The sequence below is a fragment of the Xyrauchen texanus genome, chromosome 9 (assembly GCF_025860055.1).
Source record: "Xyrauchen texanus isolate HMW12.3.18 chromosome 9, RBS_HiC_50CHRs, whole genome shotgun sequence".
In the NCBI taxonomy this organism is placed as follows: Eukaryota; Metazoa; Chordata; class Actinopteri; order Cypriniformes; family Catostomidae; genus Xyrauchen; species Xyrauchen texanus.
The window spans coordinates 20,194,491-20,220,308 of NC_068284.1; the positions used below are offsets into that span (position 1 = coordinate 20,194,491).

Consider the following 25,818-nt stretch of genomic DNA (forward strand, 5'->3'; position numbering starts at 1 on the left):
CTACGGATAAATGTTGTTGCCTAAGTGTTAACCGAAAAGAAACAAAGAAACAAACAAACAAACAAACAAACAGTCAAGAAGTCACAAAAAGAGTCACAAACTGACAAGAAGTCTATATGGATGTGGCATAATTGTGTGTCTGGATTGGAAATTGTTACACAATCTGATGAAAATAGAAAGAATGAACAACTCAATATGTGACACTTTTGCAACTCACTGGCATCTCATTGGTTAAGCGGAGAGCTGTCAATCATGCCTTCAGCACCTGCGCGCGCCGTAACTATAAAATAGCTCGTGAAGGCTGCGCGAGTGAATTTACTGTAAACACCACTGGATATCCGTTCGAATTCAGCCACCCGGTAAGTGTTTCTCTCTTATTTCACGACACTTAATGAGGATGCACAGACAACGTAGTGTGAAAGTCAATTAATTGACCACAGCATTTTGCTGAAACGTTGACTTGGGGTCTCTGAAGGAGCGTCACCCATCCGGTCTCTGATCATCTTCAGATGTCGCGCGGTGAGAATTCCCGTCTGCAGTTCAGCAAAACCTGCCGTCCTGTGGATTGAGTTACATTTGGTTTAGCAAAAGGGAGCGTTTAAACACAAAAAGTCTATTTGTATTTATATTTGAATTGTATCTGAGTTATTTAATAGTTTTTAAAGTCGGAATTTTACAGTTATTTAGATCTGATGCAGATAAAGCACAATTACAGCATGTTTGTCCAGTCAGCAGATGCCACAAGAGATTAACATCTTAACTCACTGGAGATCAGATTAGCGGAGATTAGAGAGAAACTTCCTCTCAGCTAAAACTGACAGAGAAACTCCATGTGTTGGAGCGGCCTAAAAAGAAAATGCAGGTAACATGGTTATACTGTATTATATTCATAAGGTTATATCTGCCTACCATCTTATTCTATTTGCTTTGGATTTGAGCTATATTACTGAGTTGATGTTGAGTTGTTTTAGATGGATTGTTCACCCAAATGTGATAATTATGTCATGATTGACTCATCCTTGTTCTAAACCCATATATAACGCTAAAAGAAACACAAAAGGAACACAAGTGTTAGGCTACACAAAATGAGATTTTAGTTAGAATGTTAGCCTCAGTCACCATTCACTTGCATTGTATAGAAAAAAGATGCCCTTTGTGTTCAAAAAAGAAAGTCAAGACATTTTTTGACATGAAGGTGTATGAATGATGTCAAAATGTTCATTTTTGGGTGAACCCTCTATTTATGTTATCTATTCCATAAAGCGACAGCTGGAATCTGCATGGCAATCTGTCATATCTTTCAGATTTTTTTTTTTTCCACTGTAAACACTCAGTTGGGAAAGTGCATAAACTTTGCATGAGTTCTTTTGTTGAGTTTCAGACTTGACCTTACTCAAGGTTGTTGTTATGTTGAAAGCCTTCAAATGGTTTTCAGGATGTTTGTTGACATCCAAATTAATGTCTCAGTTTATCCTTTAGAGTTTCATAATCTTTCTGCATGCTCTCACTTTGGACCTAATATCCTCTCGTTCCAAAATGGTTGGCAGTTTTTTGTGGGAGAGACAGTGGTTTGGTGTGCCACCACCTTGACTCATTAGGCAATGTACCATTGGGTGGCCTTGCTATTTTTAGCCCAAAACTGAGTCAAGTGGAATTCTGGAGCATAAGGGGGTTACCTTACTTATCTCCTGTCTGTAGGCCCACGTTTAGCTGCACTAAAACACTAAAACTATTTGAGGTTATTATGGAAAATGGAGATATATGCCGACAGTTGGTTTTGGTCAAAAGTTGTGATACCTTTGCAGTACACTGAAATAAGCATAATATTCTAAATTTAAAAAAATGTGCTCCATGTTAACATCTAAATTAATGGGTTGATTCAAGTCAAAACTATTACTTCACATGTGTGAATCAACTTGACTACATTATCTGGTAACAAAACTAATTTTAAGGGTTATATTGAGTAGAAATACCTCCTTGAGGTAACAATTGCAGTTAAACACTTTTTACAGCGTTAATAAAGTTATGTTAGAGTGTTAAAAAAAGAATATGGATTTCAATTAGCTACTCATCTCAGATGCTTTGAAATTAATAAGCCCTAATATTATTCATCAGATTAAGATTTTAAATCTGTCTTTCCAGGGGATATTAATTGTATTTTTGTCAAATAAATAAAATAAAATAGCTTTCAAGAATACAAGTTTTTCTATAGTTTACGTATTGATAATGTTTTCTATGTTGATCCATAAACAGCTGCTTTTAGAATAGATGTTAAAACTGTTACTTAAATGAACACAAAACTTTTGGTAGAACTGTGCAGGTCACGTACAGGGCAGTGAACAGTGTTATATCAGAAGCAGATGAGCAGGGTTGTGTTGATTCAGCACTGGATACTATCTATGTATGAAACATGGGTAGAGACAGGAAGTCTGGAGTCAGTCTCACATTTCCTGGAAAAAGAAAGAGCAGCCTGGTAACTCGCAAGACTCAGGTCTTGCTGTCACTAACACAACAAGACTCATTTTTAAAGATGAAATTACTGTGCTTGTATATGTTGAATACAAAATTAAACTGAGGAATATCAGAATCAGAATCAGAATAATCTTTATTGCCAAGTATGCTTTCACACACAAGGAATTTGTCTTGGTGACAGAAGCTTCCAGTGCGCAAACAATACAACAACAAGACAGAGATAATAATTAAAAAAAAATTGAATAAAAATAAAAAGTGAATAGAATATATGTTTATACAGAAATATACACAATAATACAATATATATATATATATATATATATATATATATATATATATATATATATATATATATATATATATATATATATATATATATATTTGAGATATGTGAGATGTTTATCAGAAGAAAATTAGGTGAATTGAAATTCCTTCTATATAGGAACTGATGAGGTGTAGTGAGTAATTTATGCACTGCTAGTGTTATGGAATTACAAAGAGTGTTCCCTTAAACTCCCCCTCTTTCATTGGTGAACAAACAGATAGTACTGCTGAAAACTCATGTCACTGGTTGAGCTAGGAGTTTACATGTAGGGCTGGTCAGGGTACTCAAACAAACAGAGCAAATTTGAAAATCCCACAGTCACAGAGTTTCAATTTTCGGGGAAATCAGCCTACCAATGGCTTACTTATAAAAGTATCTGCATATTAAGCTGGGATAGGAGAAAGTGTTTTAACATAAAAAAATGACATGCATCACCTTTTAACTTTGTGATTGTAGACATTGGGATACTATTTCTTGCTCGTGCGTTACACTGATTTGACAGACGTATGAGGTCACATCTGGCCTATTGTAACAATTCTTTGACTGGTAATTGGGTGAATGAAGGAAAATGCTACATCAAGGGGCAAGTTCTTGCTTCATGACTTACTTGGATGTCTATGAAATCTGGCAGTGTCTACAAGAGTTCATCCAGCCCATTCATGTTAGGCAGATTATTTCTGGTGCTTCACAGAGACTGTTTTACCACTGCTTCTATTCATGGGACTTCAGTGATCTTTAGAAAGCATGGTGATGATGAATGGACATGAACTCATAGCTACTGTAACTATCATTGTCACTGTATAGATTTTGACCTACAGATTGGCCAACACATTTTTTAGAAGACCTTAATGACTTGAATCTAATAGAGGTAAAAATTCAGTTGATTATTTCCCCACCAATGTGGACGGTAGAAGCTAGTTTAAATTTAATGGCAATGATTTTATAGTGTCATATAAACTCCTAAATAAATGTCATACATAACTGTTTCTTTTTTATTCTTCAGAGGCAGGATGGAGGAAGCACAACTGTTAAAGGAGCGCCTTCAAGCCATTACGGTATAAACACAGCTACAGATGGTCTTTTTCTATATATTACTCACCTTTCTGAAAAACTTAAAGGGATAGTTAAAAAAAAAAAATAATAAATTCTGTTGTTATTTACTCACCCTCATGTCATTTCAAACCCATTGGAATGTTTTTCCTTTGTGGAACACAAAAGGAGATGTTAGGCAGAATGTTAGGCGCTTGACAGCCTCAGTCACCATACATTTTCATTGGATCTTTTTTCCATATAATAAAAGAAAGTCATATGGGTTCGGAACAACATGAGGACGAGTAAATGAGAGAATTTTCATACAGCAAATTAAGACTATATACTGTATTCACTATACCTTTCCTGTCTGATAAAAAAAAAAGAAAAAACTATTCAATTATATGTGAAAATGATAGTGTAAATATGTAGTCCTATGGAAACAAATGGAAACAACAGGGTGTTTCAAGTAAATTTCAAAACTGAAATGTCAAACATTGTACTATTTGTCCCATTACTCTGCAGAACAAGAGAAAAATCCAAGTGGAAATCGCCAAGAAACGGCTTGAGATTGATAGGGAGAAACTGAAGCTTCAACATGTCAAAGTACATTTATTATGTTTGAAGTATTTTAGACTAATATATTGGACCTTTTTCACATTTCAGGGATTGGAACGCAGAAGTAAACTATAGCTGGATAAACTTCTATAAGAGGTACATGGGTGACAAACGTAAATATTATTTTTGTCTTCCAATTTGCTTCAACACAAAAAGAAAAAAATGATTATTACTTTCCCAGGACTTTCCAAAAATAGAAAACAATAGTGAGATGAATTACGGCAGGCACAAGATTGAAAATTTACTTTTTACTATTATTAATTCTTGGGTAATATAACACAGTAATATAAATGTACTTTAAATTGTTATTAACATTTTTTAAATAAAATGTTTGCTCAGTTTATGCTGCTTAATTAAGAAAATTTGTGATCATAGTATGTGAAAAGGGTCCATGTCCTGTTCATTAAGTAAGAATTTTTCAGAATGCTTTGATCTGAAAGACAATCTTGTTGAATGGGTTGTTTGATATATTATATGATATATAAGGGTCTGGCATTTGAAGTATTCCTCGTTGTCTTTTAAAGAAAAGATCCATGAGAGATCTGTGGCTCATGGATGGGATGAACAATAATGATACACAGGAAACACATAAAGCTCTTGAAGATGTACAACAAACCAAACTCCTCAAGAGCAACATACATCGGTAAGATTTCTTCTGTAAAGGTTCATTATATTTAATCCATTACTGTGTTTTAAAATTTAGTATATAAAAAAATATTTTGTAAATGATTAATTTTAATGACTTGATTAAATAAGTATTATTTATAAATTCAGTGGCCTTTTGTCCAAATGCCTTAGTTATGTATTGTTATTTATGTTTTTTGGTCAATAAGATAAGTTTGTTTCTTGCAATTATCATGGCAGATTAGGCATATTGACGTCTTCCTAATACAGTTTCAATCTGAAGTTTGTGTCAAGGATGCAATCTCTTAAAGCATTTTGTTGCATATTTGTTGCACTTCAAGTGTTGAAATAATGTTTATCAGCCTTATGGTACCCTTATCAACCAATAAGAGTAAAGTATTATGCAAGAAGGGTGCAATGATTTGTAACAACATGGCATTGGTGACAATGAAGTCAGAGAAGGATGCTAAATAAAGCAATTCTCATGTCCTTAAAAGATTGCTCTATGCAGGTCACACCCAGGCACTAATGTTGCTGACTGTTTCATTCATGACTAATGTTAAATACTTCAAAATTATGATACGGTTTTAAAGTCCTCTTTGTGGGACCATGATCAGTCATATGAGAATAAAATCTTTTAAAAGGCTAATTATCAAATATTTCCAGTCTATAGAAACTTTAAATATTAATATTTATCTAAAATTCAAAAAAAAAATAAATAAATTGTTTACTCAACTTAAGCTTAATTAGGGCCCAAGCACTGAAAGTGCAGAGGCACTATTGTTCTTCTAAGTAGGGATGCACCAATACCACTTTCTCTTCCGATTCTGATATCAGAAAGGCCGATACTGATCCAGATCCGATACCAGTGTTGCTTTTTTGCATAATCTGTTTAGAATATCTTTACATTTATTGTGTGAAACTAATTGGGAGTACACTTTAATATGTAAAGAAACACAAGCCTGTAACGTCTAGGTTATGTATGTAACCTCCGTTCCCCGATGGAGGGAACGAGACGTTGTGTCAGAGAAGCGACACTAGGGGTCTCTCTTGAGTGCCGATATTCACCTCTGAACTATGAAAAAAGGCCAATGAGAGTTGGCAACGAGTATTTGCATGTCCCGCCCCCGGACATACGGGTATTTAAGCAGCGCAAATACGGGAGTTCATTCAGGATTTTTCTGAGGAGCCGGAAATGGTCCGGCCACAACAGTGGCTCGGCTCAGCGACGTGGCAGGGGAGACACAACGTCTCGTTCCCTCCATCGGGGAACGGAGGTTACATACGTAACCTAGACGTTCCCCTTCTGTCGCTCTCTCCACGTTGTGTCAGAGAAGCAACACTGGGGGTCCACTTATAAAAGTGCCATGCGCTGAGCCGTGTACGTGAACTGCTGATACAGGAGCGAGCAGGTATTCTAACGTGCAGGACGACCAACTGTATCAGGCTGCACGTACCCTTCCCCAATGCCCCATTTAAGCCATCAGAATTCCTTATCGTTACCCTGGAGGGGGGAACAAGGTGCTGGCCGCCAACCTGGGAACGGGCCAAGCCTGGCCGGGCCTCTTTTCTCTCTATGCTTCTCGCATAGAGCAACTAAGGCTGGGGCCCTTACACGCATTGAGGGAAGGGGGTCTTAGCCCTTATTCAGGGCGGAGAAGACCCTGCGGAGGCCACGCCTATCCAAGAGGGGAGGCAAGTTTAAGTGGCAAAACCATCAGAGGCCTGACTTAGGGCCTATTTGGAAAAGTTGGTGCAGTGGTGGATCCAGCCTCATAGAGGGGGGAACATACAGCACGGCAACCGAGGCAGCCGTGACTGCCTAAGGGATACACGGGAGTCCGCTCGCCAGAGGGGACAGAACCGTGGTGTTACACACAGGGGGGGTCCGAAGGAGGCCTTACCTGTGGAGCACCTATGCCAGTACAGGGTAGCTTGCGGTACCCGCAGTGGCTTGGGTCGGCGAGTTCCTCCACTGAACTGCGACCCACGAGGGCTAGGGAGGAATCAACCAGTGTCCCAAACCTGGGATCTCCTGGGAATGAAGGCGCACTGTTTCCCCTGGTTAGGGGGAAAGGCGCTAGGTGCAAGCGATTCACCCGGTCAGATCGTGGGCGTGCTACCGAGTTCTACGGGCTCAGTACCTGAGAAAACACGGGACGATACTGACTCAACTCAGAGATTGTAGAATCTCGCAAAAGTGTTAGGTGTTGCCCAGCCCGCTACTCTACAAATGTCTGCTAGGGCAGTGCCCCTAGCCAGTGCCCATGAGGACGCAACACTCCTGGTGGAGTGGGCTCTGACCCGCAAGGGGGGGGCACGGCCTGGGTGTGATAAGCCAGGGAAATGGCATCGACAACCCAGTGGGCGAGTCTCTGCTTGGAGACAGCGTTCCCTTTCTGCTGTCCCCCAAAGCAGACGAAGAGCTGCTCAGAGCGTCTGGTGCTCTGTGTGCGGTCCAGATAAATCCGTAAAGCACGTACTGGACACAGCAGTGAAAGGGCTGGATCTGCCTCCTCCCGGGGAGGGGAACAGGGATCCCAGGAGGGAGTTATCCTCCGGGCACCTTTTAGGAACCTGACGATTAAGTCGTGCTTATCAAGAGACTTGCCGTCTACCGTGTCGTGGTGGGCCGCGATAGCAGCGACATACACCTTGAGGGTGGAGGGGGACAGCCTCCTCTCCAGCCTCTCCTGAAGAAACACGAGCACTGACCTAACTGCGCACTTTGCGGGTCTTCGGCTCGGGAAGAACACCAGTCCGCGAACAGACGGCACTTTAGAGCGTAAAGATGCCTGGTAGAGGGGGCTCTGGCTTGATTGATTGTATCTATGACGGTCGATGGTAGGCCGGCTAGATCTTCCGCATCCCGTCCAAGGGCCAGACGTTGAGGTTCCAGAGGTCTGGGTGCGGGTGCCAGAGCGTGCCCCATCCCTGAGAAAGAAGGTCCTTCCTCAGGGGAATTCGCCAGGGAGGGGATGTCGTGAGGAGCGTGAGGTCCGAAAACCAAGTCCGGGTGGGCCAGTAAGGGGCTACCAGAATGACTTGCTCCTCGTCCTCCCTGACCTTGCATAGCACCTGTGCAAGAAGGCTCACTGGGGGAAATGCGTACTTGCGCAGCCCCGCAGGCCAGCTGTGTGCCAACGCGTCTGCCCCGAGGGGAGCCTCTGTCCGGGCATACCAGAGCGGGCAGTGGGAGGTTTCTTGGGAGGCAAACAGGTCTACCTGAGCCTTGCCGAACCGGTCCCAAATCAGCTGGACCGACTGGGGGTGGAGCCTCCACTCTCCACCAGGCAAGCTTTGTCTTGACAGCGCGTCCGCTATCACATTGAGGTTGCCGGGGATGTGAGTGGTGCGCAGTGACTTGAGTCACTGCTGACTCCAAAGGAGGAGACGACGGGCGAGCTGTGACATGTGGAGGGAGCGTACTCCGCTTTGGCGGTTTATGTAGGCTACGACCGTGGTGCTGTCTGTCCTGACTAGGACGTGTTTGTTCCGAATTAACTGGAGAAACTTCTGCAGGGCCAGAAAAACAGCCAGCAGCTCTAGGCAGTTGATGTGCCAGCGCAGCGGGCCTCGGTTCCACCGGCCTGCGGCTGCGCGCCCGTTGCACACGGCGCCCCAACCCAATTTGGAGGCGTCGGTTGTGACCAGAATGCATCGGGACACCTGCTGCAAGGGTACTCCTGCCCTTAGAAAGCAGAGGTCTGTCCAGGGTTTGAAGGTTTGGCGGCAGGCAGAAGTAACTTTTAGTTAGTAACTGAAGTGGTCTCATATGCATCAACCCCAGCGGCGCGGCTGCCGCGGAGGATACCATATGCCCCAGGAGCTGTTGGAAACGTTTTAGCGGGACCACGGCGCCTGGCTTGAAGGAAGCGAGGCATTTCAGCACTGACTGAGCACGCTCGTTGGAGAGACGTGCTGTCATTGAGACTGAGTCTAACTCCAGACCGAGAAAAGAGATGCTCTGGACCGGGGAGAGCTTGCTCTTTTCCCAGTTGACCTGAAGCCTCAAACGGCTGAGGTGGCTGAGCACCTGGTCTCTGTGTGCGCATAGTAACTCTCGGGAGTGGGCCAGTATGAGCCAGTCGTCAAGGTAATTGAGTTTGCGTATGCCGGCTTCTCGGAGCGGGGCAAGAACTGCCTCTGCGACTTTCGTGAAGACGCGAGGGGACAGAGACAGGCCGAAGGGGAGGACGTGGAAGTATGCGTCCTTCAGGTCTACCGCTGCGAACCAATCTAGATGCCGGACGCCAGATAGAATTTGTTTCTGGGTGAGCATTTTGAATTGGAGTTTGGACAAGGTCCGATTGAAAACTCGCAGGTCCAAGATCGGTCGTAAGCCGCCACCTTTCTTGGGTACAACAAAGTAAGGGCTGTAGAAACCCTTCTTCATTTCGGTTGGAGGGACAGGCTCTATCACGTCCTTTAATAGAAGGGAGGCTATTTCTTCGCACAGGGAATGGGCATGTTGGCCGTGTACTGTGGAAAAATGTACGCCCACGAAGGGGGGCGGAGACCTGGCAAACTGAATTGCGTAACCGAGTCTAATGGTCCGGTGCAGCCAGCATGACGGGTTGGGCAGTGAAAGCCACGCCTCTAAGCTCCGTGCTAGGGGCACCAAGGGGATGAGTTTTTTGGACGTACCCGGCAGGGCTTCGCAACGGTTTGGAACAGGCAACGCGGCATCGGGAGGCAACGTGGCGTCCCGAGGCTTTGGTGCTGAGAATGAACTCAAAGCACTTACCTTGCTCCGCGCACCCGGCAGGGGGCAGGTTCGTGACTGAGGAGGAGGTCTGATGCTGGCGTCCTCTGGACTCGTCTGAACCGGCCAGCCGGGGAACAGTCGTGAGGCTGAAGGCGGGGAAACCGCGTCCATGGAGCCGGGACTGTTGAGGCCTGAAAGCAGAGTGCCGTGAGAATGGCATTTGCGGGCCATGTGCCCCAGAGACAAAGGAAATAGCTCTTTTATTGAGAATTTGGGCAAATGAAAAAACAAAGGATTCTCCTCCCGGCCCTCCACCGGGGGACGGAGCGGGCTTACCACCTCCGGAGCTAACGCCTTGGGCTCTGGGTGCGTTGTCTCAGGAGCGCCTGGGAACCTTCCGGGTCCTCGAGGGGGTCCGTGAGACAGGTCCGTGAGACAGCTTCCCATGGTTTGCTCAACGCTGGGGCTGAGAGCTGGGCCCGGGTTGAGGCAGAGCAGGAGCTTGTCTTCTGGCCGCAGGAGGACGCCCTCGGCGAGCAGACGGAGCATGGGCCGTGGCGGCAGGCTTGCAGCGAGGCATGATGTGAGAGATGGCCTCCGTCTGCTTCTTTACCGTGGAGAACTGCTGGGCAAAGTCCTCGACGGTGTTGCCAAAGATGCCGAACTGACAGGGGCGTTGAGGAAGCGAGTCTTGTCGGCTTCAAGCATCTCGACCATGTTCAGCCACAGTTGACGTTCCTGGACCACTAGCGTGGCCATCCCCTGCCAGAGCGCTTGCGCTGTGACCTTCGTCGCTCTCAGGGCGAGGTTGGTCGCTGAGCGCAGTTCCTGCAGCGTGTCGGGATCAGGGCCACCCCCGTGCATGTTGAGTAGTGCCTTGGCTTGGTGGACCTGCAGGAGAGCCATGGCATGCAGGGCTGAAGCGGCACGTCCGGTGGCGCTGTAGGCCTTCGCTCACACACGCTCACACACACACACGCTCACACTCTCTCACACACATGCTCAAACACACACACACACACACACATGCTCAAACACACACACACACACACTCTCTCACAAACACACACACACACACTCTCTCACACACACACACTCTCACACACTCTCACACACACTCTCACACACACACACACACACACTCACACACACACTCTCACACACACACACACATACACACACAGTCGAACACACACACTCTCTCACACACACACGCACACATTCATACACACACACACACACACGCACACATTCATACACACACACACACACACACACACGCACACACACACTCTCACACACACACACACACACACACACAGTCGAACACACACACTCTCTCACACACACACACACACAGTCTCACACGCACACACAGTCTCACACACACACACACATTTGAGAAACTCTGGCACCAATTCCACCCACAGATTAAACTCTCTTGAAGAGCCTCACCCGCATCCAGTGTGGAGAGCATCTGACATATGAGTGTTATCTCTGTATTGACACCCTCACTAGACCGGTCAGAGTGCTTGTCTGTCAGCTCTTTTGTCTGCGTTGTGCACACGTTTAACGCCCCCTGAGCCACGCGGTTGGCTGCAGACATTCATGACACTTATGGATCAGCAGAAGGTCTTGAACAAGTAGATTGCATTTGCAAATTGATTTGGCTCTATTTATATTTTTCCATAAGTTGTGTTTTTTTTTTTTTTTTTAATGGCCCAGATACGCTTCATATTAAACTGAAGAACGAACTATTACTTTAAGTAATAGTACGGGGCGACCTCGCCAGGTGGTAGGGGTTCCAGAGCATAGATGGATCGCAACGCCCTATCCACCTGGGGAATCGCCACGTGGCGCGCTCCGCTGTCGAGGGTGGCGAGGGCGGACGAGCCTGTGGCGGTGTGACGAGTGGAGAGGGGTGCTCTCCACGAAGACATCAGCTCGTCATGCACTTCCAGGAAAAACGGAACTGGGGGGCGAGGCTGTGAGCGGCGCCCAGACCCCAGGAACCAGTCGTCCAGCCGTGATGGCTGTGGGGAGGATGGAGGGTTCCAGTCCAAGCCCACGCTGTTGGCTGCCCGGGAAAGCATGTCGGTCATCTGTGCGTCGGCCTCAGCCTGGGCGTGCAGGCCCAAAAGCGGCAGCCCAGGGGAGTCCTCAGCATCAGATACCACGCCCTCCGATGCCGCGGCGAGCTCATCTGCTTCCATCGCAAGAGGGTCGGCAGACTGGCTGTGAGGCGAGTCGCCGCCGCCTCGAGCATGGACGGGAATCAACGAGCGTGCTGGGGTGCGGGTGGTCCGAGGGGGCATACCTGGCGGAGCTGCACCCGCTGCTATCCCCAAATCGCCTCCATCGCCAGCCGCATCGTCCTCAATCCCATGGGAAGAAGGAGCAACACGGGGGGCGGCTGGAGTGGCTTGCTCACGGTTGTAAGCAAGCCGTGACCGCAACGTTGTCATGGTCATGTTCTCGCAGTGAGAACATGAACCATCCACAAACGCAGCCTCGGTGTGATCGCTACCCACACACACGAGACAACGCCTGTGGCCGTCTGAAGCGGAGAGCACTCTACCGCATCCAGAAACAACACAGGGGCGGAAAGGCATCTTTATAAAGACGCGTCCTTAAAAGGACGTTCAACGCCGCTGTGTTTTGCCCTTTTAGAGGAAATTACTCTTTTAAATAAAATCACTCTTTTATGAAAAAAGGACTCATGAGAGTTCTTTTATGATCTGCACTGTCGAAGCGCCCAGGGGCAGGAATGCACAGCCGTGCAAACAGGAGAAAGCCGCTGTTGTGCGCCGTGGAATCCAACAGCATGCAGCAGAGGAATGACAGGAACGCGGTGTGTAACACGCAGCAATTGCAGACACGAAGAAAGAAGAAATTTTCTGAATGAACTCCCGTATTTGCGCCGCTTAAATACCCGTATGTCCGGGGGCGGGACATGCAAATACTGGTTGCCAACTCTCATTGGCCTTTTTTCATAGTTCAGAGGTGAATATCGGCGCTCAAGAGAGACCCCTAGTGTCGCTTCTCTGACACAACGTGGAGAGAGCGACAGAAGGGGAACTACACATTATTTCAATATAAATATATAGCTTATTAAGAAACACTTAATTGTTAACTAGTGCACTGGATAATGTAGCAACAAAATGAACAGTAATTCCAGTATATATCAATATCACTTGTATCTGGACTTTAAAGGATTCAGATATCTTTTTTAGGTTAAATTTTGTTGTAAGACATCAGCTCAATTTTCATTCACACAGTTATTTTTTGGAACCCATTCAGCTTAAATATTATTATAATTTGTAAACCAATATTAATATATTATAATAGAAATATAATGTATTATATCTCAATCGTGCACCTTTAACTTTTAAACCCTCATGCTTTTAATTTGACATTCTGAATTCTCCAGGAAGTCCTGTAAGTGCGTCTGTTTGTGGGCAAGTTCACAGTAGTTTAATTCACTTCTTATTCAAATTCTGGTAAAATGCACCTCCAGTGCCATTCTAAGTGCATATTATAAATGAACCGAACTATTTGGCATGTACATCTGAGATGTTATTTGTGAGTAGCGCTCAAATATTGCACACTGCTGTGAAGGCTAAAAATAGCCACGAGTGTGTATGTAAACAGAGCAGCGCCATTCACTGACTCGCTGGAGCTGCGCGTGCTTTTTATATATTTACTTATAAAAGACAGACTTTTGTGATTCACAGAGCTATCACACATCTTCAAGTGGACTTCAATAAAATGCACAAGTCATATGAACTACTTTAATTGTGTTTTTATGGTTTTTTTATGTCATTTTTTTAGTTTTACAGTAACATGACTAACACACAGTATTGGATTTGGATCAGGCTTGTCGGTCCGATACCCAATCCATCTAAAACCTTCAGTATCGGAGCTGATACTGATCCAGGAATCGGATCGGTGCATCCCTACTCCTAATGATTATTATTATTATTAGGGTCTAAGCACTGAATGTGCAGAGGCCTTATTGTTCTTCTAAGGATTATTAGGGCCCAAGCACTGAAAGTGTACAGAGACCCTATTGTTCTTCTAAGGAGTCTTCTTTTTGGTACTTTTGGGGTACTTAACACATCAGAGTTGTTGGCCATTAGGTCTGGGCAAAAGTTAACACATGGGCATGGCTGTAGAGCTCTTTAGTGCCACCTTTTGACAAAAGTGGTGGGGTCAGTTTCTTCTAAGGTCACCAAACTTGCTACATATATTGTTCTCATCAAGCCAGACAACTTTCAAAATTATCTTCATTAGCTCTGCCCAACAGGAAATCAGCCATTTTGGATTGAATTTGCATTTTTTTTAAATTGCAGGCCCTGAACTTTTGAATACTCCTCTGAGGGGATTCATGTGACTGGCACCAATCTTAGGCAATATTATGCCAAGTCATTGAAGATAAGAAATTGTGAAAGTTTTTTTTATATATTGAATAGTGTTGCCATGGCAATGCAATAAATTAAGGTAACATGTGTAATAGGAAGTTCCTTATATCTTCTGTGTGCATTGTATTATTTTGATGAAAATTCAGCTGTATATTTGGTAATGGGTGGCTGACCACATTTATGTGGCTATTATGGGTCATGGTCATAGCGCCACCAACTGGCACCAGGAAGAATGGTAATTTTATCAGATTTTGAAATAGCCCTCTTGTGTTTATGTGAATTGCTTCAAAATTCGTAAGAATAATGTCAAGACACTGCTGATGCAAAATTGTAAAGCGATATTTTATCTCCGCAAATCTGAGGGAATCCCATGGCTTTCCTTCATGTTTGACTACGGCAAAACAAATGCTTGAAAAACTTGAAGCAGTCACCACCAGAGAATGTGAGCGAAGCGGAGCAGTGTGACACTCCTCTCAATAACCCGCTCCGGGTACGTGCGCTTCGCTCACGGCCCAAGCAGACGCTCCGCTTAACTAATGCTCTCCGGTAAAAATTATTTGCTCAAATCCGGCTCTGACAATACATTTCTCTGTAGTATACTTGGTTCCAAACACGTACACAGGGGGTAGCTACAGTGGCCCAAGCAACTGCCCCTTTGCCCACATGGGCTGAGGTGCCCCTCTGGGTGAAATATAGACTGTAGGCCAACATTCATTAAATTATCAAATGATTAGTAAAGTACACATCTGAAATTATGTGATTTGTATTTTAGTTTTTTAGTATATAAAATATCGCTGCTTATTTTGGACTGGGTTACAACTGCTGTTAGATTATTGGGTCTACCAGACCTTCCTTATCATTTGTAATCAGTCAAATATTTCTCTTTTATCACATGTTATTGAACATCTTCAAATAATGCCTTAAAAAAATGAAGTTCTAAATTACCTTAATTTACTTTAAACAAGTCATCAAGCATGCCTCTCTCTACAAGTGATAAAACGTGCGTTGGCATGGAAACTCACAGTTTAAAATGGGCCAGAGTGATACAACCGACCCAGACAAATACAATCATTTTTAAACTTTAAAGTTTGTTCATGTCCTTTATGGCAATAATAAAAACACTTTTTTTGTGTGTGTTCGCCGGGATTCAAGGAAAAATGCTTTGTCAATAGTAGTAGTAGTAGTAGTAGTCCTTTATTGTCACATAGTAAACCAGTGAAATTGGCCATCGACCTGTCCATACAAACATACATATGACAAGGGGATAGACAGGACAGGAAGACAGGGAATTAGAAGAAATACAGCATGACATGAGGAGAGGAGAGGAGAAAAAAAAGGCAGCCCCCAGACTATGCTCCTTAAGAAGTACAGTGTGGGAACAGGGAAAAAAACACCTCAGCAACATTAGCACATAATCAGTACACTCTACAACATGAACAAGACTTGCAACAGGGGAGGGATTGGGGGTGGAGATGGCCCAGCACAGGCAAGCAGCCATCCGGACCTGCAGCCATGTTCGGCGCTGGTCACAGACCCGCCTGTCAGACTGGGGGTACAAAGCGGCAAGGCGAGGGATAGGGTATCGGGCGGATGATTGCATATCTGTATATATGTGTAAGAGTTCATGTGTGTGTAGGCCTGGAGAGTCGCTGTGCCAGCATCTAATCTAGGTGCCTCAGTCCGCAGGGTTGTCATAGCGATACACAGCAAGTTGCCATGGAGACAACCTTGATCAGGTCCCAGACATAGTCAACAATCACCAGGTGTCTGGGGAGTCGGGGAAGGAACGCGAGAGTGGCTCACTGCAGTGCTCTTCCGGGGGAGTTGTTGTTCCAACAGCGGCCTTGGCCAAGGCCAGTGCTGGTTGAGGGTGGCCGAAACAGATAAGATTGGGATTGTTTGGTCTTAAGGAGAGTAGCCGCATTCTAATTTACACGGCTATTCTCCTGGTCCATTTTGGTCTCTGAAACGATCCATTTGCCTTTGCAAAGCTGTGAGCTTCTCCATGATGTTATCCGTATTTTGGTTCATAGACCCAGTCTGAGTGCAGACAGCTCTGCCCACTGTTTCAATCATGACGGGCAGCCTTGTGAGGCTTTGGACAGCTGTCACCGTCTTCTTAACTCCTCGATAAACCAGGGCAATGCCTAATCCAATCAGCAGAAGACCTGTTATCATGGTACCGAATAGGTAGATATCTTCAACGTCCTCCATGGAAAGAGCCGCCAGACACACGACCCGCCACCTCTCCCACGCGTCCATCGTGTAGCCAGCTGCGAACGTTCCGTCAGGGCAGACAGGTTCCCCCGAACCCAAGCTTGTCGTCGAGAAGATGGTGTCAATTGCGTTGAGAGACCAGTTGATCAAATCCATGATGACTTAGTTTGAAGAGCAGTGCTGAGAGAGTCTCTCAAGTACAAGACAGTAGACTAGATATGACGAGAGGAGCAAAGCAGGGAAGATAAGGGTAGGGAGAGGGTGAGAAAATGTGACCGCCTTCGTTGAGAGCCAAGAGAGAAAATATACAGTATTACTAAGCTTACTTATTCAATTGAGGGTGCTCTAACTTTCACGACCCCACAGAACCAGGCTGGCATCTAGCAGGCAGCTGCACTAACACAATGGCAAAACAACAATATGCATTACTTATCTATTAATTTATTATCAAATAATAGAATTGCCTATTAGCTCACCTTTTGCTGCTCTTCATCACGTAGCACATTCTCGTGCTCTCTGGCAATGTGACACCTATGACTCCAAAAGGAATATTTGCTAATTCTCATGGTCTCTCCACAGTCCCTTTCGATTTCCTTGTTCTTAGCTTTGATTAATACTTTGCATTTATTGAGGTTATAAGGTTTGCAACTTCACTAAAACAATGTTAGAGCTCTATAACATCAGGCATATTGCTTATTTCACAGATTCCCAAACCAGCATATCACAAAACGCATTCTGGTTTTAGCGAGCGGCACTGAGCGGTCTGAGCGAGTGGAGCGGAATCTTGAATTAGGCGCTCTCCGCTCAGGTGAAATTATCACCGCTTCCCTCAATGCTCCGCTCACATACTCTGGTCACCACATATCCAAATGCACAGCTGCCGTTTGTATAATCTTCATAGGAACAGTGTAAACATCTCATCTCCTCCACGTTGTGTGTTCACTATCAAAATCCTTCTAAACTTTGCCAGGACCGCAGACAGCACACATACATCACAGCTGGACTTTAATCTTCCCCCTGCATGCTGCAAATGAGTCACAAAAACCCTTGTTTATACAAAGAATCCTTGACATTCACATAAAATCCACATTAGTTGTGTAATAAAATTCAAATTTGAAGTGCTTTTAACACAGTAAGCTACAAATCTGATAATAGCAATACATGCTGAACACTTGTATGCTGAAAGTAAATATTCATAAATGTTTTTACTGATATAAAAAGGTAAATTATATAGATGCAGTATATGCAATATACAGTATATGACAAAAATGACAATTTTCATATATGTAAAAAAAAAATTAACACTTGCAGAATTTAAATGTTTATATAAATGCTCAAATATATGAACTCTAATTGTATTTGTTCGTATATTTCTTCAGAAGAATATGGTACTTTCCTCATGCTTGGACTAGGTGGAAATTATAATATTTACTATAAAATTAGTACTATTTGAGCTTTGTAGTGTTCTCTGTGATGTTTCTTCACCCTGCGGATGGCGCTAAAACCAGAAATGAATGACGCACTCTCCATAATTATGGTGTTTGTTCTTGCTCTCTTTGATATGAATTGCTTGTTCTGTATTCCTCACTTGTAAATTGCTGTACAATTTTCTGGATGGAAGTCAAAGTCAAGTTTATTTATAAAGCACTTTAAATACATAAGTGTAGAACAAAGTGTGGTAAATTAAGTGTACATCAAACACAATACACAATCTTACAATCTTATTAAAACACAATGGAATAAAACATTTCAAAACATACAACCAAATGTAATATAATTGAAACACGTTGTAAACAGAAGCCTCACACAACAGGACTGCAGTGCTTGACCGTTCTGCAAGCTTAGTATTAAAGGTTATTGGAAATAATGTATAAAAGGAAATAATTACCTTTAATTTTATACTTTTCGTAGATAATATCATATTAGTTGTGATGGTGCGTAGGATCAGGGGTCCATGAAGTATTTGAGTTTATGAAAGGGGTCCTTGGTTCAAAAAAGTGTGAGAAGCCCTGCTATAGTGTGACTTAACCCAGACGAGTAACAGACGTGTGTGTTTGTGTGTTGCCTAGGAAATTCTGGAGGAATTAGTGGATATATTACACACAATAAAATATTAAGAGATATTTTAATATTATGTTTCAATATTTAAACTTTCAATTTCTAACACAAATTCTCTGTTTTCTGTAGGATAGAGAAAGATATTGAAGCATTGGAGAGAGAAGAAATGAATATATCAACAAATGAGGGCTTGATTCTAAAGAGACTCAAAGCCATTGAAAAGTCTCCAGAGGAAATTATAAAGGTACAGTGCTTTTGTAATTCCTAAGAAGGGATGTTATTAGAAATGTTTATATTTTTTTTATTTCTATATAAATTTGACAGTATTTATATAGATAAGCAAGTATAGATCAGAATTGAAGACAAACTTGACTTTAGGTCTTGAATATCTTTGTATGTTTACAGGCAGTGAATGCAGATTTCATATCAGGTAACAAAACAGCATCACCACAAAACAATCAAGCAAACTGCCAACATATTTTTGTTAAATTGTGAATTGCTGCTATTAATGAAAAATATGGCTGTATTTGCAGAAACAATCCATATTCATTCAACAATTCCAAATATGCTAAAGCCCAACTCAACTTTATTGAATCAGAGGAAAAAACAAGAACTGGAAACGGAAGCAACAAATGACCAAGTCAAACCTGGTAGACTGAAAAAAGCCATCAAATCAGTTTCAGTGTATATCAATATATGTAAAACAGCTAAATAAAGTTTTTTTTTTTTTTTTTATGCACCTATTTATTTTGTTCCTTACAGCTTTGTTTGCCATGGAAATTAACGTTCAGAAGGACTTGCGCACGGGCGAGAGCCAAGTCATCTCCACCTCCACAATTTCTCCCCAAGAGCTTCAGCAGAGGGGCATCAAGGTCTACGATGATGGCCGGAAATCCGTCTATGCCCTACGCACAGACGGCCGCCAGCCTGGTGCTAATGGAGTGGATGAACTCAGTCCCATAGAGGTCGAGGAGCTTCTGCGACAGGCTTCTGAGAAAAAGAAGAGGTCCAGTCTGGTGCAAGCAGACACTTCATATCCCTACAACCCTTCCCACGGCATACAATCAGCCCCCAGCAAGCCCCATAGAAACAAATCCAATGGATACCAGGATACCTACAATGTAGACATGTCTGCATGGCCTGAACTAGTGTACAGTGATAGTGTACATTATCCAGAGGATGTGGGTCATAGAGTTCCTCTCCTGCCCATGCCAAATTACAATGAAAGACCAGAGGAGTACTATAACAACAGCAAAGGAAATAGCTACGGCCACAATTTATATAGAGGAGATGAGCTTAGACAATGTTACAATCCAAGAGAGAAGCATAGAGGAGACCTGCACATGGATTCTGACATCAGAAACCACAGGCCACGCTCAGCATACTCTGAGGACGCCAAACTTGGTGCCCTGAATGCCATGCCATCGGACGAGCCCGTCACCATGATCTTCATGGGCTACCAGAATGCCGAGGAGGACAACCAAAGCTATGAGGGCTCTGTTCGGGCAGAGCTGGTGATGATTGGAGATGGTGAGGATGACACCAGCAAAAGCTTTCACCCTCATCTGAACTCCAATGTCAACAATGCCATAGGCCAGGGGACCAGATGGAAGGGCAAGGGAGATGGCATGGAGAACCCGTCAACTACAGGTACTCGAAAGATCAAAAAGGTCAAAAGGAGACACAAGCACTGCTGTGTGCTAATGTAGCATGAGGCATATCGTCTGTTTCACTAACACTCTTCTATCAGCTCTTCTATGCAGCTTCTCACCAGACTGGCTTTCCTTGCTCTGCATGCTGGACATTGCTGTCTTCCACCACAGATTTCAGTTTCTCAGTGTCTTAACAAACTGCTTACTGTCCTTCCATCTTTTAATTTCGTCCCATTGTAAATGATCATGTGTAATACAAAAACAGATTGCACACACAAAAACAGTTGGCAGATCTCGCTATAACTATACAAGCAACCTGGTCTGACAAAATAAGTTCAAAATGATTATGTCTCTATCTATCTCATACACACACAGAAAGGCCTGAGAAAGGCTCTGTAACTCTGGAGGAAGGGGGAAACAAACTAAGGCAATTACAGTGCATCCGGAAAATATTTAAATGAACTTGAAAGGGCCAGACAATACTTAATCATGAGACTGGAATAAACCTTGTCCCATGCTGTCCCAGACAAAGGCCACTATGTTACCAATTCAGCTCTTAATAGCCTAAATGGTAAAACTACCAGCATGCCGATTCCACTGCACTTTCAGGAGCTTCATTTTTCCACATTTTGCTTCACTTTTTCCACATTTTGTTATGTTACAACCTTATTCCAAAATGGATTAAATTCATTATTTTTGTCAAAATTCTACAAACAATACCCCATAATGCCAATGTGAAAGAAGTTTGTTTTGAAATCATTGCAAATGTATTAAAAATAAAAACGAAATAAATCACATGTACATAAGTATTCACAGCCTTTGCTCAATACGTTGTTGAAGCACCTTTGGCACCAGTTACAGCCTTAAGTATTTTTGTGTATGATGCTACAAGCTTGGCACGGCTATTTTTGGGCAGTTTCTCCCATTCTTCTTTGCATGACCTCTCAAGCTCCATCAGGTTGCATGGGGAGCGTCAGTGCACAGCCATTTTCAGATCTCTCCAGAGATGTTCAGTCGGGTTCAAGTCTGGGCTCTGGCTGGGCCACTCAAAGACATTCACAGAGTTGTCCCGTAGCCACTCCTTTGTTATCTTGGCTGTGTGCTTCGGTTCATTGTCCTGTTGGAAGATGAACCTTCACCCCAGTCTGAGGTCCAGAGCGCTCTGGAGCAGGTTTTCTCTGTACATTGCTGCATTCCTCTTTCCCTCGATCCTGACTAGTCTCCCAGTTCCTGCCGCTTTAAAACATCCCCACAGCATGATACTGCCACTGCCATTCTTCACTGTAGGGATGGTATTGGCCAGGTGATGAGTGATGCCTGGTTTCCTGCAGATATGACGCTTCACATTCATGGCAAAGAGTTCAGTCTTTGTTTCATCAGACCAGAGAATTTTGTTTCTCATGGTCTGGGAGTCCTTCAGGGGACTTTTGGCAAACTCCAGACGGGCTGTCATGTCCAATTTACTGAGGAGTGGCTTCCGTCTGGCCACTCTACCATACAGGCCTGATTGGTGGAGTGTTGCAGAGATGGTTGTTCTTCTGGAAGGATCTCCTCTCTCCATAGAGAAATGCTGGAGCTCTGTCAGGTTCTTGGTCACCTCCCTGACTAAGGCCCTTCTCCCCCGATCGCTCAGTTTGGCCGGGCAGCCAGCTTTAGGAAGAGTCCTGTTGGTTCCAAATTTCTTCCATTTACGGATGCTGGAGGCCACTGTGCTTGTTGGGACTGCTGCAGAAATATTTCTGTACCCTTCCCCAGATCTGTGCCTCGATACAATCCTGTCTCGGAGGTCTACAGACAATTCCTTGGACTGGTGGCTTGGTTTGTGCTCTGACATGCACTGTTAACTGTGGGACCTTAAATAGACAGGTGTATGCCTTTCCAAATTATATCCAGTCAACTGAATTTACCACAGGTGGATTCCAATTAAGTTGTAGAAACATCTCAAGGATTATCATTGGAAACAGGATGCACCTGAGCTCAATTTTGAGTGGCATGGCAAAGGCTGTGAATACTTATGTACATGTGATTTTTTTTCAAGCAAACAAGCCTAGTCTAGGCTCAAGTTGTTTTGGTGAAATTGCATGCACAAAGCATTATTGGGCTGGGTCAAGTACAATTTAATTCTGTGGTTCTTCTACAGCACTGCCTGCGTCCTATTATTAAGTCCATTCCCTTTCAAGCATCAGCGATATAAACAAAGACAGCACATTCATAAGATGCTGGTTGTGTAAATGGACTGTATGCAGTGAATTAGAAGAATAGAAATATGGATTTTTGTTCTTTTGTGCATTAACTGCATCCTTGTTGAATATCTGGCATATTTCTATGACAGGGACATGCTCTTTTTGTATTCATGGAAAATTTGGTTCTCGTCAGTATTTTTATTTACATGCATGCTCCTTTAAATGAAAAAGAATGTAATTATTATTAGTTATTTTCATCTAGTGACACGCAAATCATCACTAGTATTAAGAGTGATTGTATCGGAATGCACTTAACTTTGATTTGAACATTTTTACTCATTTAGTGATACATGACAAATTTCAACCAAAAATATTTCTAAGATCAAATTACATTTCAAATGAAACAAAAATGTAATCAAAATAATGAAGTGGTAAAAACAAAAAACAAATCATACCAAATATACACATATTTTTCAAGTTTAGACATGATCTTTCTTATGAACTTCTGGTGGAATCTCCTAACTGCAATTGCAGGAACTGAGTTTGGACGTTGTGCTGTGATGAGACGTGCTTTTAAAATGTCTATGCACATTTCTCATAAATATAGCAAATTGCTCTTTGTGCCACTTCACTTACTTACAATACATACACCCACACACAGGTTGCTCAGATGCTCCCACCCACCTATTTGACAACAGCTATTGATGGTTTATTTTGCTATGGTGGCCAAACAGTAGCAAACACTAGGAATCCCAAATAAGGTCTGCATTGTAGAAATAAGACCACAAAGTATAATTCTAAGTGACTTTATGAAAACACAAGCCCAAAGTCGCTTATAATTAGTGAACATGGCAACACTGAAAAACACTTAGCTTTACCTCCCTCTAGTGGTGAAGGGGCATAAATTCACAACTCTTGCAAGAAAATGCATGCAAAATATTATCACCTGCCAAAACATGATCATTTCTAAGCTTATTTATTCTAATTTTGCATATGTTCATTTCCATATTGTTATTTTGCCACTTTCAGTAATTAGCATGACAGCATGCCATATGCTGTAACATATGAACAATCATGCTTGCTCTCATGGATTGTGCTTTTCTTTTTACTACTTTTCTGTCATCCACCTCTTTCTTATGTGACTTTGTACTTTGACTTTGTTTATGTGAGTGTGTCTTGTCAGTGAAGTGGTGAGAGATGACCCTTTGTAATAAACCTGATGAGTGAGTCTTGTTTTATTTTTTTAACTTGACAAGTAAAATTTTCTGTCCTGTATTTCCTGTATCATCTATCGAAACAGGAAATATCTAAGTAGTCATCCCTCTTTTATATCCTAAAATGCTCTTATGATTTGTTACTTAATCGATTGCAAGTGTTAGAATGAACAGTCTCATTCTAGAGTGCATTTGATTGGACAAAAATTCATAGATAGTCATCCGTATTTTTGCTCTGTTTTCCCAGAAGAGAGAAACTGCATATATCTGCTAAATGTGAATTTTGTAGGAGTGCATTTGATGTCCTAAAAGTCACAAATCTTTATGTGTGATTTCATGGGGTCTTGGGGGAAGATAGATAGATAGATACGCAGACAGACAGTCAATCTATCTCGGCCTTAGAAAACACACACACCCACACAAAGGCAGAGAGAGAACGAACTCCTGATGGTGGGCAGATAATTTGCCACGCATGTCTTCCAACTTTAAGAGGCTTTTAAGAAGGCATGGTGGTGTGCTTGAAAAACTCTTATATAATCAATCTTGGGGATTATATAAATAGGGATAGCTTGTTTCTGAGGACAAATGACTTTATATCCTTAGTTATTAAGTTTAGCCTTTTTCTTAACCTGCCCAGTCAAACACATATTAGTCAGTGAGGAGGTAGAGCAGGGCAGAGAGGTATCAGGTGAAAGGGTACTGGCACTGGCACTGGGCATCAGCATTTCTATTGTAATGCCCACTAACTTCTGTTTGGTTGGGAGAATAGAAGTGAGCAGCTAAATCAATTGCATTTATCTCATGCTCTCTACAGAATTACAGATACAGATGGAGAAATTGGCCCAAACCGCATAGTGTCCAATGCAAGCAACACTCTGAGACAATCACACACCATTGTGCAAAGCAGGCTGTGAGACGGGAAACTTAAATTGGCATTTCGGCAGAGTCTTCTGAAAGTGAAACAAGGATGTACACACACAATTGCATATCTAAATGTTAATGTAAGCATAGAATGAAATATACATGTTTGCAGTTTTACGATGAATCAAAGCAGTACAAAAAGAAATGAAATAAGATATTTAATAAAAAAAAGTTGTCATGTGTATATTTAGGGTGATCCATATGCCTGTGAAATATAGTTGCCTTATAAATTATTTGGACATTCTTGCCACACTTAAAAATTAATAAATGTCATTGCATTAGATAACAAAATATCAAATTAAGTGGTAATATTATAATGAAAGGTAGCACAAACACACTTCTCAGGTACAATATTTCACGAAAAGAGGTTTGAGATTTAAAAACTTCAAATATAACATTAGATATACTGTTGAACACCTTCTGGTTGTCAAACTTAGTGGAAAATGTCCTTAGTTAATGTGATGAACTGGTTACTTACTCTGCTAGGATACCTGTGGGATACCTTCATACATCCACTAAAAATCAATTAATAGTAATTAAAAGTAATTGTAGAAATGGCTAAGAAAATAGAAGTTCTAAGAACAGGTTTTGCATTATTTGTGTGCGTATCAGTCACTTGGCTTGATATTTTGTTATCTAATTCTATGCAATTCATATTTAAGCGTCCAAATACTTTTGGGGGTCACATAACATTTCATGCTACTAATTTCGTTAGTTTACATCATTTGAGCACAATTTCAATAGTGCATGAAAGAAATTAATCACACAAACACACATCTGCTATATAAGCTATAAGACTTCTGTTTGATAGGAAATGCCATAAAAGCAGAGATCAATAAAGACTGATTATAATTTTGGAAAGCTTTACATGAGAATGCAAACTAAGGGACTGAACCATTAGAAGGAAAAGACCCAGAATGACAATCTTATCTCATGACACTTCTGTGTATACTGTATGGCTTTGGCAGCTGTTGTAGACAGCTATTGTCTATACTAATTGAGAAAGTGTCTGTCTTTCTTGTCCTGATGTGTTCTTTCCATGTCCTTTTTTATATCAGATTCCCATGTCAGTGTCCTCTTTGTCAGCCCTTATTCTCTATAAATGTGTATGCTTTTTTCAGTTTATTTAGGTAATATATGTTTCCTTTATTTAAACAATTAACCAAATGTTAGACAATTAAATATTTGTTGTTTTTGGTCACTTTGCAATTTTGGAAAATTGATGGAAGAACGATATGGACAAAATACATATTAAAATACTTATTCACACTAAATCAAATCTATTCATGTCCTGTGCCTTTGTATTTTTTGTGCACCGGTGACTTAAAGCAACCTGTCTCATAACAGACGTCTAGCGTGGGATTTTGTCAGAGCAG

General features: G+C 42.5%; 1 protein-coding gene across 2 annotated transcripts; it reads left to right on the top strand.

Annotated features, from left to right (window-relative positions):
- Positions 1–326: 326 nt before the first annotated feature.
- palmda (palmdelphin a) lies at positions 327–25,669 on the top strand. 2 transcript variants are annotated; one of them, XM_052134581.1, is made up of 9 exons: positions 327–359; positions 3,801–3,852; positions 4,352–4,432; positions 4,969–5,087; positions 18,602–18,716; positions 18,878–18,902; positions 19,006–19,122; positions 19,235–20,122; positions 24,336–25,669. In XM_052134581.1, exons 2-9 carry the CDS (start codon positions 3,808–3,810, stop codon positions 24,374–24,376), a joined length of 1,431 nt encoding a protein of 476 aa, XP_051990541.1. In that variant the 5' UTR covers positions 327–359; positions 3,801–3,807; the 3' UTR covers positions 24,377–25,669. The 2 variants fall into 2 exon arrangements, with proteins under 2 accessions (XP_051990541.1, XP_051990542.1); XM_052134582.1 differs by lacking the exon at positions 24,336–25,669 and having other exon boundaries at positions 19,235–20,181.
- Positions 25,670–25,818: the final 149 nt, after the last annotated feature.